At 47.8% G+C, this 19352-nt stretch overlaps 1 protein-coding gene across 1 annotated transcript; it reads right to left on the bottom strand.

Moving 5' to 3' along the window:
* Positions 1–1417: 1417 nt before the first annotated feature.
* On the bottom strand, positions 1418–17759 carry LOC105296059 (somatomedin-B and thrombospondin type-1 domain-containing protein-like). Its single transcript, XM_011365988.2, has 5 exons — positions 17516–17759; positions 10763–10957; positions 7932–8010; positions 5133–5309; positions 1418–1535 (listed from the first exon to the last, which is right to left on the bottom strand). Exons 1-5 carry the CDS (start codon positions 17757–17759, stop codon positions 1418–1420), a joined length of 813 nt encoding a protein of 270 aa, XP_011364290.2.
* Between the last annotated feature and the right edge of the window lie 1593 nt (positions 17760–19352).

The raw sequence follows: 19352 nt of genomic DNA on the forward strand, positions 1-19352 counted from the left end.
TGGGACATTAAATAATAAACTACAAGGTGGATGGACCTTGAAAACATTATGCTAAGTGAAAGAAATCAGATACAGAAGACCATTCGTATGTTTCCATTTATATAAAATGTTCAGAATAAATAAATCCACAGGAATGGAAAGCAGATTAGTGGTTGCTTAGGGCTGGAGAGGTCTGACCAATAGGGAGTAACTGCTAATGGGCACGAGAACTTTCAGGGGGACAAAAATTGTTCTAAAACTTGTCTTTGGTAATGGTTATACAATCCTATGAATATACTAAAAAGGACTAAATGGTACCCTTTAACTGAGATAATGGTATAGTATGTGAATTATATCTCAATAAAGCCATTAAGATATATTAATAACAGTTGACTTGCAAAGGGAGAAAATTAGCCCCCTTTCAAGTCTCTTGTAATTGTTCTAATTCCTCAAAGACCAAGTCACCATTAAATACCAGTGTGTCTGTACTGTCTCTCAAACACATGCTAATTTCTTGCTTAAACAAGAAGAGAGGCTTTATGTTCAGCAACTTGGGCAGGCAACAATACCTAGCCACACTTGTTTGGTTCCCACTGTATTCAATTTTCTGATTGCCATTTAATTACGGCAAATGATCATTCGTCTATTCATTCATTTATTCAGCAAATATTTATTGAGCATCCCTGCATGCCAGGCATTGTTCTAGGCACAGGGGACATAGCGGGGAACAAGGCAGACCAAAAACCCTGTCCTTGTGGTGCTGACATACGGCTAGTGTAGGGAATCGTAGCGGTAGATGTAGCTCATGGGTTTCAAAACCCCACTCTGCCACTCGGTAGCTGTGTGACCTCAGGCAAGTGGCTTTACCTTTCTGTGCCTCAATTTCCTCACATGTAAAATGGGAGTAATAACTGCACCTAGCTCAGGATCCAGTGAGTCAATACGTGTAAAGTGCCAGGACAGTGCATGGCACAGTGTAGGTACTTAATAAATGTTTGCTACTATTACTTATTTTTATCTCTAGTTGTGAGAAAACGGTTCTCTTTAAACACATGTATTTAAGTATAAGCTGTCTTTTAAAATAAATTTATTTAAGCAAAAAAAAAAAAGGAGTAGAGAGTCAAAAAAAAAAAAGTCAGTGTACAGGTAAGAAGAACAGGGCAAAAGCCACCAGAGTGTGTTTAGGAGATGACATTTGGGAAGCCCCGAACTAGAGAGAGATGTTCGCAAGGCTGTGACTCAGCTGGCACCCAGTGGAAACACAGAGCTATTTTCAGTGTCAACATAAGGACAAGGCTTCTTCCTCTAGTCTCGAATTTGCAGACTTCTCCTCGCTCCCTGGTTTTGTGGGATCCCAAGCTGGGGGTGGGGGGTGGGTTCCCTGCCAGCTGAGAAGGCTTTGAAAAGAAAGGGGTTGGACAGTTAGGGGGCTCCAGCGCTAGATGAAGATGAGGCTGTGGACCTCGGGGCAAGAACAGTCCCGGAGCTGCCCGAGCCTCTCCCAGGTCCCTTGGCACCGGGGGTGGCCGGCCGCTTGCCACAGCAACAGCTGGTTCCTGCAAGAGATGGGGCTGGTTTAGTGGCATAATGAATCTCTGGGCTCCGGGGACATTTGCCTGTGTGGGCCCCTTCTTCCGTGCAAAAAATATTTTTAATTCATAGTTTATGAGTGCATAAACTATGAGTGTATAAAGATCGATATAACCCAGGCTGGATTCATTATTAGATCTTTATGATTATTATATTTTTTCTTCTGATTTGAAAAGAAATTAATTTTTAAAAATTTTTCATGGGCCCTAAAAGTGGGCAAGCACTGGGACCTGTGTCTACTGTGCCTGATGGAGAATGGCCCTGAGCTGGCCACAGAGCGCCGACCCCAGAGGCCACACAGGGCAATCCGGACCCAGTTCTTAGGATCTGGTGAGGTGGCAAACCTGGCAAGTTTCTTAACCTCCCTTCACTGCCCGCCCCCGCCTCCTCCTGTTGGGAGTGAGTAAGAACCAGGCTCTGGAATCAGCAGGGGTCATGACCCAGCTCCTAGAAGCCTCCTCTGTCTCTTCGATGGACCACAGAGATATCCATAATCTCTGCCTCTCTGAAGTGCTGAAAGGGTTCTATGAGATGCTCTGTGCAGAGAAAATAAAATGATCATGACAATAATAGCTAACCATGTCAGCAACGAGAATGAAAGAGCTAATGCTACAAGGCAGCCATGTGGATGAAATTTGCAAACCTCATATCAAGCAAAAGAAGCTAGATTCCAAAAGGCACCCCCGGCATCTTTTCGTGTATGTAAAGTTTGAAAAAAAGCAAAATTAAACTAGAGTGTTCAAGGCTCTCCACTGAGGTGAGTAAAGCTATTAGGAGAACTACACAATGGATTCCCATGATAGTCAGGGTGGCAGTTTCTTTTATGGGGAGGGCAGGGGCTGTGGTTAGGGGGATTTTGGGGGGCTGGCCAGGTTTTGTTCCTTGACTGATGACTACCCAGGTATGTCTCCTTTCCAAACATTTATTAACCTGTTGATACATTTTTTAGCCAATTCTCTGTAGGTATAATTCAAATCTTTTAAAAAAATGCAAATAATAACAATAATAAACACCGATTGAGTGCCTATTAAGTGCCCAGCACTGTCCTAAGCATCTTAATACAGTACCTGCCACATAATAGGTGCTTCACAAATAATAGCATTTAAAGTTACCATTATTATTGCCATCCTCATTATATAAAATGGAGTTAATGTCCCTTATCTCAAAAAGGCTTGGGAGGCCTAAATGATGTAAAGCATCTACCTGGTGCATGGTATGCAGTAGGTGCATGACTATGGCAGGTGCTCTTTCTGCTTGTCCCAAACTCAGAGACACTTCTCAGGCTAAATAAACCCTCCTAAAATCCCCACCCGACAAGCTAATCCCTCCCGGGTCCGTGCCCTTTGCACGCCCGCCCTCGCCAGCTGCCCACGGAAAGAATCCAGCTGACAGCTCGTCTCTATCCTCACTTTGATCCTCCTGCTCTGCCCAGTCCTGCCTGGTGAGCTCATGCCCCAATCAGACCTTCCGTCACCTGTTGTGAGCCTGGCCGGGGTGGGAGCGGGGAGTGGGGGCTCTCTCTGGCATAGCCCTGGCTCTCTTTTCATTCCTGCCCCTCCCTGGTGGAGCCAGAGATTCCTACAGACTCATCTCAGCCTCACCAACTGCCATGTTCCTCATCCCGGAGTATGTGCATCCAAAAAGAAAAATTTGGAACTAATCAGAGTTTTAGGGCTAGAAAGGCATATCCAGTGATAGATGGATAAACCAAAGCTCTAACAAGTGAGCATGTAGCCCAAAGAATGAATCTCTAATGGTAGAATCTCAGGTCTAGGACATACAAGTGGGAGAAAAGTTGGAGGGGGGTAGACAGAGAGGGCCTCGCTAGAGTGTGATCATACTGTCTGCCATTTGTTTACTGGGCGCCTACTATGTACCAGGTTCGTCACATCCATTACATTTCATTTTCATAATGTATGGATTATTATACCCATTGTGTAAGTTAGACACGACGACAGCAGCTTCCACTACTGAGCATCTATGAGAAGCCAGGTGCTATTCAAAGGGCACGGGATCATCCCCCGAGACGAGTGGTAGGGACTTTCGGTGTCAGGTGGAGGGTTAGCCCAGAGTCACACAGCTAGTAAGGGCCAGAGGCTGGGTTTGAATCCAGATCTGGGCAGTCCCAGTGCCTCTTGTTCAGGAACATCTGTCCCTAACGTCCCATCTGTCACTGGCATTGCCTGCTCTAGGTTTGCAGTGAGTGAAGCTGCTCAATTTTAAAAGGCAGAAATTAACACTGTTAGGAATAGGAGAAGAACTCCCTGGACAGACCCCAGAAAGTGCTCCTGTTGCTACATGATAATAATCCCTGGAAAAGCACTGGCAGTGAGAACAGTCTCGACTAGTCTTCAGAGCTTGGCTCAGGGATCTGAACAGTATAGGTTCTGCCGCTTGCTGGAGGTGTGACTTTGGGTACCTCTTCCTGCCCAGTCTCCTCATCTGGAAAGTAAAGGTCCTAAAAGTATCCATCTGGGTTAATGGAATGTTTCAATGGCATACTGTGTGTCAGCGTGTCCTCACTTCCTTCCACCCTTCCCCTCGTTCACTCCACTCCAGCCACAATGGCAGCACGCTCCCACCTCAGGGCCTTTGCACTTGCTGTGCCCTCTGCCTGGAACACCTTCCCCCAAATATCCACATGGCTTCCTCCCTCATTTCCTTCAGATCTCTGTTCAAATGTCACCTCCTCCGTGTCATCTTCCTTGAAAAATAACAGCCCCCAGAACTTCCCACTCATTCTGCTTCCTTTCCTTATCTCCCTCCTGACAAATTAAAGATTTACTTCCTAACGTCTGTCTCTTCACAGCAGAATGTTGTCTCTGTAAAGAAGGGGCCACATCCGCTTTATTCACGGCGTCTTCCCAGTGCCTAAAACATTGCCCGGCACATGCTCAATAGTAAGTGCTCAACAAATATTTATTGAATGAATGAATAAATAAATGCACGAATTTATATAAAGAGGTTAGAAGAATGTTTGGCACATAGTAAGCACTCAATATTAGCTGCTGTTATAATTAGCATGTTATGTACTTTCTGAGACACTTGCCCTTGTGAGAGGAGGTCTAGGGGGGCTGATATAAGCCCCCAAATGAGTATCTTGCAGTGTGACCTTGGCTAAGGCACACTGCCTCTCTGAGCCTCAGTTTCCCCATCTATAAAATGAGAGTAACCAAACTTGGCTTTTAAAGGGAACTGTAAGGATTCGACAATAATATCAACTCCCTTTTCTTGAGGTCTTTCTGGATGCCAGGAGCTATGTTCAGTCCCCAACATACACAATCATACTTGAACTTCACCAATGCCCCGTGGAGAGCTTCTCTTATTATGTGCATTTTCAGATGAGGAAATTGGAGTTCAGAGAGGTTATGAGATTTGCCCTGAGTCACACAGCTCTAAGAGGCAAGAGCTGCTCCTCCTCAGACACTGAGACCAGGATCTTCCAAGAACTGGCCCTGACCAGGGATCAGCATCTCGCTCCTATGGCACCATCATCTCTCAGGCAGCAAAGAAACCCCAGACTCTGCAGTCACATGTTCCCGGGTCCCGGCCCCACTGCTCACCCGGCAGCCTCACCACCGTCTCCGTAGCAGCGCCGGCTCCTGATGTCCTGGGCAGGCCACTCACACCTCACACAGACCATATGACCCTGGGCCAGATACTTCATCCACTGGGCATGGGGTGCCCTCACCTGCCGGCAGCTCCCTGGAATGGGCCCCAGACGGAACTGGACACAGTACCTGCAGCCACACAAGGAGACACCACCCCAAGCACCTGTGAGCATTTATGAAGCACCTACTGTACACCTAGTCCTATGTAGGCCCAGGCTAATACAATATACCCCCAACATAGCAACCTTTTGGGCAATCCAATTTATGTCAACAGATTGCATACAAGAGACTCAGCTCCTGCTTTTTAAGTTAACCTCATTGAGGGCTTCCAGGTGTCAGGCTCGAATCCAAAAGGCTACATGGTTCATTCCTCATCTGTCTCCCCACTAGTATGTGAGCCCCACAGAGGCCGGAGTTTGTGTTTGTTCCATTCATGGTTGTGTCCAACTCCTAGAAAAGTCCCGACTCAGTAAAAATTTGCAGAATGAATCATTGGGCCAATGGACTAGAGAAACCTTGTAAGGTAGGTGTTGCCTCTGTCTACAGATTAAGAAACTGAGGATCAACGAGTTAACTTGCACAGGGTAGCACAGCTACTAAGTGGTCGTGCCTAAAATGGAACCACCTGAACCGGAAAAGCCTAAATTGACACTCCTAACCATTCCACTGCGTTTTACAAAAGATCCTATTTTGTAGAAGAGATTCTCCACAAGAATTATTTTGAAAAGGAAGCTCCCTATTCTGGGGTATCTGAAATAAAAGCCAATTCACCAAAATTTTGCTTCTACCCAACTTCTCTACAAGTAGCAGTAAATAGCTCCCCCTGCTGGAGGAGATGCAGCTTGTCAAGGACTCGGGGATGACTCTGTGTGGGGCTGGTGCCCCCTGGTGGCTACAGCCTCTGGGAGGCCTAAGGAGAAGAGTTTTCTAGGAAGGAACCTGTCTCCAAGCTCCTTCCTCTCTGAGCTGCCCCAGAACTCCCCAGGAATTTGTTCCTTACCAGAGCCTGTGATAAATGGAAAGTTTGTCTTCCCAATACGCTCCCGCTTCCCCTTTTGGTGGTGTATTTGGGGAACTCTTGCCCCACGCTTTTTGGTCTTGGAAGAGCAATCAATCAGGGTGGCTGGTCCTGGCTCCCCACACCTGCCACTAGCCTTCATAGATGACTGAAGCTGACCCATTAGAGTCCCCATCTTCCTGGCCACAGTGATTGATTCATGGATGGGCCTGGGATTCAAGCAGGACCAATAAAAGTCTCCTCCAGAAATGGCACGCTGAGACTAGGAGGAGAGGCTCCTTCCACTGGCGTTGCTGAGCTGGGAGGATGTGCGGCTGCTGGTGGCCATACTGGCCAGTGCAGGGAGAATGGCTGCTTGAAAATGAAACCAATACATGGAGAGAGAGGGAAGGGGAGAGAATAAGAAACAGAGAGAGAGAGAGAGAGAGAGAGAGAGAGAGAGAGAGAGAGAGAGAGAGAGAGAGAGAGAGAGAGAGAGAGAGAATATGAATATGAGAGTGAGTTCTGACATTATTTGGCCTCTCGGCTCTGGCCATGCTTGAAGTAATACTGTTTCAAAACCTCCTACCCAGTTATGTAAACCAATAATTCTCCTTTTCACTTGAGTCAGTTTGAGCTGAGTTTCTGTTACTTGCAATGAAAGGAATCCTAACTAGTATAGCTCTCTTCTCTATCTCCATTGTCACTGCCTTCGTTCAGACCTTATTCTTTCAATTGACATTTATTGAGTATCTGCCATGTGCCAGGCACCGTCCTGGAAGCTTAACCCCCACCAACACTGTCCCCAACACACTGGTCTGTCTCCAGTCCCTGCAATTCACCCTTCACAAGGTGCAGGGCTACCGCCCTGATCTAAACCACTTCGTCTCTCATCTGGACCATTGCAGTAGCCTCCCCATTAGTCTCCTGAGTCCCTCCTTGCATCTCTGCAACTGAGTCTCCAAACAGCATTCAAAGAGACCATGCGAAAATCTAAGTCAGGTCATGTCACACTCCTCTGCTCAAAACCCTCCCACGCTTCCCATCTCATATGAGAAAGTACCCAGCTTCCCACCACACTCTATAGGCCCTGTGTGATCTGACCCACCCCACCCTCATATATTTCTGACCTTATTTCCTATTCTTTCACTCTCCCTGCTCTCCAGCCACACTGGTCTTCTTGGTGATCCTTGAACACACCAGGCATGCCCTGCCTCAGGACCTTTGTACATGCTGGTCCCTTTTTCAGACATGCTCTTCCTGCAGAAAGCCTTCTCTAGATCTTAGTTCAAATACTTTCTCAGGGAGGATATCCCTGGCACCCCATCCTGTTCCCTGCTTTATTTTTCTTCATAGCACCTGTGCCCTGTGACATGCTAGTTATTTATTTATTGTCTGTCTCCTTTAACTAGACTGTCCACTTCATGAGGACACATATTTTTGTCCTTTTTTGTTCCTTGCTGTAGCTCCAGGTCTAGCACACTGCCTGCCATATAATGGGCACTCAGTAAACGTTGAGTGGATGGATGGATGGATGGATGGATGGATGGATGGATGGATGGATGAAGAAAGTTGAATGGAAACCAATTATTAAGAACTTCAAAATCTGTGTTAATGAGCTTACGAATATAACAAGACAAGAAATAGAGAGATATCGAAACTGTCAACATAAGAGAAAGACATGATGAAAGTTTAATCCAAGGAAAATGTCCACAAATTTTAGTTTGATTGTGTGTTCATTTGCTTCAACTTACCCTACTGTCTCCAGCTCCTTGGCGACACCTTGCTTCTTCCGCTCTTTGCCGTAGCCGCCTATGGTTATCAGAGCAGGGACTGTGGGCCAAGGAGGAAACAGAGTTAGGTAGCTCAGCACCCCCTAGGCTAGGACACCATAGGAATCAGGGTTAGGTACTCCTGCCGTGGAGTTATTTATGCGGCAGCCCTAAGGAGACAATAGGATCCTGAAACTGGCAGTCCCCACTAGCACACTTTATGCAATGCTGGAGGCAAGATCATATTTATTTCTGAGGGTCAGGGACTACCATAGTGGCTTGCATAGTGGGCCTCAAAAGTTTTTCAAATGAATGATTTCGATGAATAGTGAATGAGTAAAAAAGTAGATAAAAGGGTTAATAAGTGGATGGATGGATGGATGAATGGATGGATAAAATGATGGAAGGAAGGTAGAAAGGATGGATGACAGGTAAATAAATGGGAAGATGGGAGGATAGAAAAAGGAGAGATGGAGAGATGATAAATGGAAAGAAGGATGGATGGAGAGATGACAGGTGGATGGACAGACGAATGGATAAAAGAAATGGATGGGAAAGTGGATGGATAGATGGGTGAACGAATGGGTGGGAAGAAATAAGGCTAGAAGAAAGAAGGTACAGAGGGATCGATGGATAAATGAATTTACATAATCATTTCCTTGGGCCAACTTCCAGGTCTCTTCCTTCCTAGAGCAGAGACCACTGGGAAGGAGAATCAAGGGTCAGTCCTCGAGAAATTGGTGATTCCTTAGGAAAATAAAAATGCCAAAGGAAGTCCCTGCCCCTCGCCGTTCTCTGAGTGATGGAGCTGAATCAAAGATTTGGTGTAGAACTAATGCTTGTGACCTAGACAAGGGCCACACAGGGCTGGGGCAGGGGGGGGAGGGGGGGAATCCCAGGCCCTTCCTCCCTGCTACTGCCGTAGAGACTAGGCTTGGTTTTTGCCATACACACTTAACACACAAATTCTCTGGCATCCATGGTGCTTCTTTTGCTGCAGCCTGAAGCAGTGAAGAGAGCCCCAGAGAAGCCTGGGTTCTAGTCCCAGCTCTGCCACTTATAGCTGAGTGATCTTGGTCAAGTTACTGCACCTCTCTGAGGCCCCGTCTCCTCATCAGCGAGATGGGATAATACTAGTACCTACATCATAGAGTTATTTAAGATGAGCCATGTATTTTGGGTAAGTTTTGTGCCTCCCTGAACCTTGGTTTGCCCTTCTCTAAAATGAGAATAATAACACTGGCCTTCCAGAGTCAAGGAATGTGGCAAAGTGCTTGCACATAGTGGGGCAGTCAGGAAGATTCTCCCGGAAAAACTGACAAGCAGGCAGGAAATGATGGGCTGGGCAAGGTTAGATGCGAGTGGCAGGGGAGAGGGAGAAGGATTTCAGGGAAAGGAAATGACTTTCCCACTGTCGTCACCCCCTTGCCGGAACCCCGGTCCAGCCACCATCCTCTCTCACCTGCACCACCACAGTCACCTCTCTCCTGATCTCCCTGCTACCCTCGGACCCCTTTCAGTCTGTTCTCCCCACAGCAGCCAGAGTGATCCTTTAAACACAGGCGGAGGGAGGAAGGAGATGAGGTCACAGGAGGCTAGAGCCAGATCACATGGAGTTTATAGACCATGATGAGGAGTTTAGGTTTCACCCTGAGGGTGCTGGGTAGCTACTGAAGAATTTAAAGCAGGAGGGAGCATCAGGGTAAGAGTTGTGCTGTAGAATGAGCTCCCCTCCCTGCCAGGCTGTAGCATGGGGAGAGATCGATTGGAAGGGTACAATTTAGCCCTGCCACCTGCTGTCCTCCCCCTGCAGGAAAATCACTGCCACTCTCTCGGTCAATTTCTACAGCGGTAAAATGGGCATCGGCTATTTTTTTGGAGCGATATAAAAATCTTTTGTTAGGGTATGTGATGTAGCCGACATCTGTAGTTTTGCCTACGCTGCATCCATTCTCCCAATTTTCCTTTGGAGAACACCCCTCCCCTACTTTCATTCAGATGGGGCTGCCCTCCACCTCCCAGCTTCAAAGGGAGTACCCTCGTCTACGGCCATGCTACCCTGAACGAGCCCGATCCCGTCTGATCTCGGAAGCTAAGCAGGGTCGGGCCTTGGATGGGAGACCACCTAGGAAGACCAGGCCCTTAGGCGTAAAAAATAAAAAAATAAGGGATTGTAAGCTGATAAGGTCCTTGCAACCTTTGAGGTCAACCAAGGATTGCCTCACCGCCCCCTCCCCCCAAAAAAGAGGGAGCACCTCCAGGCTTGGCCAATCAGAGTATCCTATAGCTCTGGCCAAATTGATTGTTTGGCAGTAGATACATGACCCAGGTCAAGCCAATGAGATTTCATCCCAGGACATTTACTGAAACTATGAAAAAAGAGGTCTTTTCTTCCAGCTGATCAAAGACCATTGCAGGGGAAGAGCCAGCCTGAGAATGAGGCCAACTCAGAGGAAAACAGAGCAGAGAGATGAAGAGAGAATCCTGGCGACATTGCGTGAGCCCCTGGATCCAGCCATGCCTGAACGCAGCCATTAAAATTTTAGTTACATGAGCCACGCATTTTTGCTCGAGTCAGTTTAAGTTAGGTTTCCCATCATGGGCATTCAAAGCCCTGACTGATTCACACTGGGAGATGAGTAGAAAGGAGATGTTGAGATGCCCAGAAGAAATCAGAGCGTCTTACCTCATTCCCAAGGTGAGGAGAGGAAATCAGGGCAAAAGAAAGGCGAAGCCCCACCCCGAACTCAGACCCCCCCACAGGATCTGACATCCGCCTCCGGTGGCTGCCCCTGGTGGCCAACCCAACTCACGCAAGGACTGCAGGCACTCCGCTCCCTGGCGGCTCCGGTACTCCACACAGCCAGCCTGCTCTTCCAGAGGTGGACACAGAGCACCCCCGTTCCTTGGCTCCTGCAGGACCTGTCTCTGGCGGACACGGTAGGAGACCTGACAGGGCTTGACACAGCGACTCCAGCCACTCCACTCGGCCACAACGCAAGAGACCGCTGGAAGAGAAAGCAGCGTCTCCAAAAGCACCCCTGGCACCTGTTGTGGGGTGGCCTCAAGCCGGTCACTTAACACTCTGAACCTCGTTTTTCTCATTTATTATTATTATTTTTTCTCTTTTATGAGATAAAGAAAATGGAATCTATCCGAATGAATTGTTTTTAGGATTTAAGACGATATAATCTGCGTGAGAGATATGTGTACATATTTCCCCTAGGAGCCATGGTGCAGTATTTGTCAGCTCAGTGTTCACAGAGATTTTACAGAACATAACTATTGTGAATTGTGAGCACCGATTGTGGATATTTATACACACACACACAGAGGAATTCTAAATACCAAATGCGGCATAGTGGTTACCTCTGAGCAGAGAAGGAATGAAAGCAACTGGAGAGGGAAACACAAGCTCCAGTAACTTCTGTCAAAGCTTGTTTTTTAGGTTTTCAGGAGAGTTTGTTCTATCATTCTCTCTATCTTGGAGTATGTCTGAAATATTTCATCATCGAAAAAGAAGGAAGGTGCTAGGAGCCCATGTCCTTGGGATGCTCCATGTGCCCCCCACAATCGGGATCCCACTGAGTAGGTGTTTTATGATGATGTGGCCTCTGGGACCTTCAGCTTCTTCATCTAAATCCATAATCCCGGACTAGGGCTAACCCAGACAGAGGAGGTGGTCAGGCTGGAACACACAATCCAAGGACTTCCCCAGAGGAAGACTTTCCATGGATGTGCTAGTAATCCTTGACACTGACACACTCGTATAGTCACGCACATACAAGGCAGCTCCTACTCTCAAAATTAATGCACTCATCCCACAGGTTTTAACCGAGCGACTACTGTGAGCCAGGGGGACACAGTGGTGAACAAGAAAAACAGGCCTGTCCTTGTGAAAAGGGCTCATCAGCTATGAGCCATGTCCTAGTTCAGCAACATGATAAATGTGAGAAGTGTATATCCCTGAACTGAGGGAATGAGGGTATTGTGTTGTAAACACAGCCAGCGTTGCTTCTGGTGACGTCACACTGCTTGTGCGGATCTTCACTCCTAGCAGAACTGAAAAGCTCAGAGGAAGGAAGGAGGAGGGCGGGAGGGAAGAAGCAGGGAGGAAATCGGATATGACAACCTAACAATCATGAGTGCTTTCGATAGCCACCCAATAATGACATCAACTAAGTCACTGGTGCTGAGCCAGGCAAGTCACATACCCAGCTTCATGTAATTCTCATGACAATTGTAGGAGATCGTGCCCTTCAGGAACCTATGCATCACAGAGGCTCCCTGACCCCCAGCTGCCAGTTGAGTTCGGCCAGTGGTGGGGCACCAGCATGGAGGAGAGGCCGACCCACGGGTTACTGCCCCCACCCCTCGCCTCAGCCTTGCTCTTGGGTGGGGGGACCCTCAGCCATGCGTCCTGCTCTCCCCAGCCTCCGACAACACTGTTTCCTCTTGTGCCCCAGTGTAAACAGAGCCCACATCAAATTCTCTTCCATTCAACTCTCCTGCGTATACGATCTGCCACTTGCCAGGACCTCAATTCCTATATGTATCTGTACTATTGGCAAATGATTTCACAGAAGAGGAAAGTGGGACTAAAGAGGGCAGAATATCTGAGTTGAGCCCAGGTGTCGGAGCCAGACAAAGCTGGATTCAAACTGCAGTCTCACAGCACTGCTGCAATGATAGATGCGAAGCACAGAGCAGACTGTAAATGTTCGATGCCACGGGGGTCTTTTTGCATTGATCGAACTACTATTTAGGGCCCACTGTGTGCCAAGCCCTGGGCCAGGTGCTGGAAACACAGACGAGCAACGCAGTTGACATTCCACAGGAGAAGGACAATAAACAACACAGCATATGCAGTCCTTTCAACCAGCGATCCATGCTCTGAGAAAAACAAAGCAGAGTAGGAACAGCAGGGCGGGGTGATGAGAACTGTTTTAGGTGGAGGGGTCGAGGAGGGCCTCTGTGACAAAGAACCTCTGAGGAGGGGAGGGAAGGAGCTGTGTAGGTATCCGGGGCAGGGGGCGGGGGGAGTGTTCTAGGCAGAGGGAACAGGCAGTGCAAAGGCCCTGAGGCAAGGTCAAGGTTGTATGCTGAAGGGACAAGGAGGAGGCCAGTGTGACTGAAGCAGAACAAGCAGGAGGCAAAGCGATGGGAAGCAATGTCAGAGAGGGAGCAGGGAGCAATAGCATACAGGATTACTGTCAGGAGGCTGGATTGTATTCCATGCATAAAAAAACAACTATTGCCGCGTTCTGAGCAGAGGAGTGACGGTATCTCATTTCAGGCTTTAACAGGACGGCTCTGGCTGCTGGGAGTTGGGGCGGTTAGGGTAGAAGCAGGAAGACCAGCAAGATGGCTGCTGCAGTTGTCCAGATGAGAGAGTCTCATCTACATCAGAAGGAGCCACCAGAAGAAATGAGTTTTGTGTCACTGAAAGTGTTCGCAGAGCGGCTGGAAAACCTGGCAGGAAGACTGAAGACCATACTCAGGCACTGGCTGGGCAGGTGAACCACGGGAGAGTACCACAGTCCCCCCCTGATTGCCTGCCCTGCCCTGCCAGTCAGGCAGGTGAGAGATTTTGCAGAAAATTAGGCCTACGCCATCCTACACATAGCCTTTCCATGTCACTGGCATCTGTGAAGTCACCTAGCAGCACGCACATGTGACATTCCCAGGGAACTGTCATCACATCTCACCTAGGCCTAGAGTTGCGACTCAGTACATTCATGTGATTATTCACATCTTGTCAGCTTCCTCCACTAGATATCAGCTCCACGGAGTCAGGGTCCTTGTTTTCTGCTGAATCCCAGCACTGAGTGCAGTACCTGGCACCCAGGGACCCAATAAATAACGAGCCCATGAATACTGAATGAGCAAATCTGGTCTCAGTGACAACAAAGGAAATAGGACCACAGGTTGGCGTTGCAAAAAGGTACCACCAGATGGCGGTGTTTCTCAAAACAAAGGCCATCCCACTTTCCGAGTAAAGGAGAAATTCTAGCTTATCAGTGGAGCTAACAAAGAGCCGGGGTGATGAGAGGTTTGAAGGTTGCTTGTCCAGCCCTGAAAAGCCAGATAACATCGTACCAGCTGAGCCTGCTGGAGCCAGTCTGAATTTCCCACAGTCCCCTTGGATCCCTCTGCCCCTACTCAGACAGGCCCAGGCTCGTCAGGAAAAGCCTTTCTGGACAATCCAAATCCTGCCTTCTTCTCTGAACCTCTGCCCAGCCCCCTGACCAACCATCCTCCCCACTGTCTATCAAAAGAATTTTTCTGAAATACAGTTCTGGCCTATCACCTGAAATCTTTCAATGGCTCCTGTATCCTACTGAGGTGGTTCACAAAAGGTCTTTTTTAATAGTGGAACAGAGAGACCCCCGAGCCTAGTGGCTAAAAATGTAAGTGTCCCTGCAACACAACCTCAGTCACTCACTCTGTCCTCCTCCTATTTAACGTCTCAGCAGCCTTTTACTTTGAGTTCCTGGAAATGCATGGTCTCCCACAGCTCAGTAGTGGGCAGCCGTGATTTCTACCCTCCCAGCTTCCTTACCTCTATCCGCTGGTCACACCACCTCCATTTTCCTTTGAGGAACTGACCCTCCCCACTCTCAGTCCATGTGGTTCGGATAGAGCTGAGCTCACCCTCTCATTCCTGGCACGGGGCATGTGACCCAGACATGGCTAATTGACATCTTCCTTCTCCTAGGCTCAGTGATCAATTGGATCATGGATGTGCATGTAACCCACACTGGGCCTATGATAACCATCCCTAGGATTTGGAAGAAATGGGTAAAGGATGCTCTCCTTCTACTAGGGACACCAGTTTGGAGCTACTGGGTACTACCTTTGCCACCATTTGGTGACAGCATGCCTGAGAATGAAGCTAACACGAGGAGAGATGAAAGGTAGAAAGAAATAGAGTCCTGACGACATCATCCTTGGAGACCCTGGATCCAGCCATGCCTGAAACCAGAATCCATGGATTGTTTTTCAGTTGCCTGAGTCAATGAATTTCCTTGTTAGTTTAAGTCAATACTAGTTGTGCCACAAGCCTAAGAGTACTGACTAATACAACAAATACGTAAGAGTATAAATGGGGATATTGATCCTCACAGGGTTGAAATGAGAATTAAAGAGTATGAAATACATAGAAACATTCAGTAAAGAACTTGAAAAATGTGAAGTAATGGTGTCCATCCTTTCAGGCCTTCCCAGTCACTCCAACATCACCCTCTCCCTGCCTCCGCCCCATCTTCGCCCACCATTTCCAAGCCTCGTCTTGCTCTGACTGAAATTGTTTATTTCTTTCACAGCTACCCTGTCTCTCAAAAACTAGACTATAAGCTTGAGGGGGACCAGAGCCCCATCTTTTCAGCCTCCATGCCTTCTTGCTGAGCTGGGCACACAGTGGGTGGCCAGCAATGTAACTGAACTGAGTGTGGGCAATGTCAAGTGCGCCTCTTCCACCTGGAGACTCAAGTTTCCCTTTCCTAAATGCTTAAGTCCCTCCCACCCTTGAGCAACCAAATAATATTGTGATCTGGAGCCAGACTGCTGGGGTTCAAATCCCAGATCTGCCGCTGAAGAGCTGTGCAACTATGAGCAGGTCACTACCTCTCTGTGCCTCAGTTCCTGATCTGTAAAATGGACAAGAAGACACTGTTCCATAGGATTGTTATGAGGTCTGAAGGAGACAATTTATTTAAAGCACTTTAGACAGTACCTCCCTGGCACATGATAAGTACTCAGTAAATGTTAGGGGTTTTTTTGTTTGTTTGTTTTTTTAAGTCATTCTCAATATCTCTCTCTACCACAATTACTGAAGTCAATGTTGTGCCCTAAATCACTCATGAAAAAAACATGCTTCTCTCCATATCTCGCCTCCTAACTGGTCCCCATGTCCAGGGAGGCTCCATGCCCACCAACCCAAGCACTTTACGCAGAGGAGCTGATAACATCGTGTGAGTCTGTGGACGAAGGTCAGACCATGGGAAAGTATCACCAATCCATCTGCCTGGTCCCTTCCATGTGCTGGAGCAGGGGAGCCCCTCCGGGTGCAGCCCCACACTCCGAATGTCCCCACGGCTGCACGCGCTCTCTGCACCCAAAACAGGTGAGTACAAAAGTGTTACCAAAATGGTCCTTGTGCACGTTTATTCTGGGGGAGTCTCATTTGCCATGATTTGGGAAGACACCACACCCCAGATTACTTTTTCCTCTTCCTGCTGCCTGATTTTCGACCATTAGGCATTCAAACTCGTCGGAAGCAGCAAAGTACTAGAAGACGTGACTCAGACCTGGTCCAAAACCTGCTGGATCACCTTGGCTGGCCAAAGCCCTCTCCTCTCTGAGCTCCACTTTCCTCATCTGCTAATGGGGACATTATTATGTGTGAGAACCCCAGAACGATGTGAGAAAGTAATCAAGTTTGATGAGACACCCAGCCCAAAGTTGGTAAGTGATCGATAAATGTTGGGTCTCTTCAATTTTGAGTTTTTAAAAATTGCCCCCTCTTTTAAATATAAGTGCCTGAAGGACCGCTGATATCACAGCGTAGAAGTGCCCAATCGCTGTTCCCCGCCCCCCACAACAGAAAGTTGGATCATGTCCACCTTACAATGGGACAGAATTTGGATTTCTGTCTCCAGTGGGAGTGAAAAACTTATTCCTGGGATTTAAAAAAGACAAAGTCCTCCCCACCAGTGACTCAACAAAAGCAGCTCCTAATTTCAGAACCCGGTGGGTTCTACTCTTGGCAGGGGTCTTTATAGGGAATGCTTAACGCCATCTGGCACAGGGAGCTGCATAGGCATCAGGCCCCTCCGCCTCCACCTACCTGCCTGCCCAAGTTTTAGCCTGCTCCTCGTCCCACCCCACCCCAGTTCCTCTGCCCCTCCTGGAGCACCCAGCACGGGTCCTCACACCCTCTCAGCATCCTTCCACTCCAAGCCCTCTCCAGCCTTCAGCGGTTCCCTCGGTTCCCTCGGTTCCCTCGGCCTTCTCAGTATCCTCTCCATTTACCTTGTGAACCCCCTGCCCGCAATGTAGCAGTGCGTGCCACTCCTCCCTCACACCCCTCCAGGCCTCACGCCCTTCCCCCAGCTAGAGTTGCCAGATAAAACACAGAACGCCCAGCTAATTCTGACTTAGAAAAATAAGCTGTAACTTTTAATGTAAGTATGGCCCGTGCAATATTTAGGACGTGTTTATACTAAAAAATTATGGGTCGTTTATCTGAAATTCAAGTTTAACTGGGCACGGCGTATTTTTATTTGCTGTATGTGGCACCCTACCCCAACCCAAGCACCCTCAACTCTCTCGCAGCCCTCCATGCCCCACGTGTCCCTTTCCTGCAGGTGTCCTGCGTCTCTCACCGGTCCCTAGCTGGCGCGCCTCTTCCCCCTCGTGTCCTGCGCGTTCGCATCCCTCGCTCGCCCGCGCGCGGCTCCAGCCCCAGGACCCCCTCCGCGGGCGGCATCCTTCCCTTCCCCACCTCATGCCCACACCCTCCGCGCGTAGCGCTCCGCCCGCACCCCATGCTCCCGGGGCCTCACCTGGGCAGGCCCGCGCGTAGTCCGCGCAGCAGTCCCGCACCGCGCCGCACGCCTGGTCACAGAAGCAGCGCGGGGGCCCGCGGGCGGCGCAGGTCAGGTCACGGCCGGGGCAGCAGCGGCCCAGGGCGGCACAGCCCTGTCCAGGCCACAGCGTGCCCGGCGGGCCTCCCGCCGGGGACATCGTGGCCACTGCGGCCAGGGCGAGCGCCAGGGGCAGGATGCCCGCCGCTCCGCTCCTGGCCATCACTGGGCTCAGGCTCGGGACCGGATGCCGACAGGAACCGACCCTAGGGACCCGCCCCACATCGGGGCGGAGGCTCCCCGCTCGACCCCTCCCCTACCTGTCATGGAACTGATCCACCTCCATTCGTCCCATCCAAACTTTGCATAACTAGTGGTGGTGAAATATCAAGATAACGGTAATGATAACCGCAACAACTTTGCGGGGTTCTCCAATGCCCCTAGGTTCCAGAGAAATAGAGGTGATACAAAAGTTCATCACAGCAATATATTATAATAGAAAACAATTGTTATATATTGTTATAATGACAACAGCAATAGTCACTATATCATACTTATAATAACAATAACACCAACAGTAGATGCCAATATTATTAAAATAGTAATAATAGCCATAATAATTGTCAGGTAAGGCGCCAGGGAGTCAGGCTGTGTACCAGGCTCCAGGTGTGGCATTAGTATTGGCCAAAGCTGAGTTCCTTATATACACCTTCGGTTTTGGCTGAATTCCTACCACTTTGACTGTCATTTCCTGAATATTCCTCTTTAAAAAGACTCATTTTTTTAAAATTTAAAATAATGTATTTGTTACAAACCTGTATCTCTGAAGAGAATGAGAAGACAAGCCCCAGACTGGGAGAAAATATTTGTAAAAGATATATCTGATAATAGACTGTCATCCAAAATATACAAAGAAGTCTTACTACTCAACAAGAAAATGAACACTGTGATTTAAAACAATGGGCCAAAGACCTAAATAGATACCTTGCCAAAGAAGATATACAGATGGTAAATAAGCATAAGAAGAGATGCTCCACATCATATATCATCAGGGAAATGCAAATTAAAACAGTGAAATACTACATGTGTATTAGAATGGCCAAAATCTGGAACACAGACAAACCAAATGCTGACAAGGAGGTAGAGCAACAGGAACTCTCATGCTTTGCTGGTGGGACTGCAAAATGGTACTGCCACTATGAAAGATAGTTTGGCAGTTTCTTCCAAAACTAAATATACTCTTACAATAGAATCCAGTAATTGTGCTTCTTAATGTTTACCCAAATGACTTGAAAACTTATGTCCACACACACACCTGCGCATGATGTTTATAGCAGCTTCATTCACAATTGTCAAAACTTGGAAGCAACCAAGACACATCTCAGTAAATGAATAGATAAGCTGTGGTCCATCCAGACAATGAAATATAAGTCAGCACTAAAAGGAAATGAGTTGGAGGGAGAGGGGAAGTAGACAGGGGGAAAAAATTTTAAATCATTTCTTCAATTAAAAATAAGTAAATAAACCTTTCTACCAAAATAAAATAAAATAAAATAAAAATAAATGAGCTATCAAGCCAAAAAAAAAAAAACAACACATGGAAGACTCTTAAATGCATATTACTAAGTTCAAGGAGCCAATCTGAAAAGGCTATATACCATATAATTCTAGCTATAAGACATTCTGGAAAAGACAGTACCATGGAGACAGTAAAAAGTAAAAAGATCAGTGATTGCCAGAAGAAAGAAGGGATGAATAGATGGACTACAGGATTTTTAAGGCAGTGAAAATACTCTGTGTGATATTATAATGATGG

The sequence above is a fragment of the Pteropus vampyrus genome, unplaced genomic scaffold, assembly GCF_000151845.1.
Source record: "Pteropus vampyrus isolate Shadow unplaced genomic scaffold, Pvam_2.0 Scaffold117, whole genome shotgun sequence".
In the NCBI taxonomy this organism is placed as follows: domain Eukaryota; kingdom Metazoa; phylum Chordata; class Mammalia; order Chiroptera; family Pteropodidae; genus Pteropus; species Pteropus vampyrus.

What these genes read in the sequence shown, in the direction of transcription:
- LOC105296059 (XM_011365988.2), bottom strand. Translation starts at nt 17,759, where the DNA reads ATGGCCAGGAGCGGAGCGGCGGGCATCCTGCCCCTGGCGCTCGCCCTG. An exon ending in GGAGTGCCTGCAGTCCTTGC is followed by an intron (nt 8,011 to 10,762) that starts GTGAGTTGGGTT and finishes CTTGGCCCACAG; the next exon opens with TCCCTGCTCTGATAACCATA. An exon ending in AAGGAGCTGGAGACAGTAGG is followed by an intron (nt 5,310 to 7,931) that starts GTAAGTTGAAGC and finishes GTGTGGCTGCAG; the next exon opens with GTACTGTGTCCAGTTCCGTC.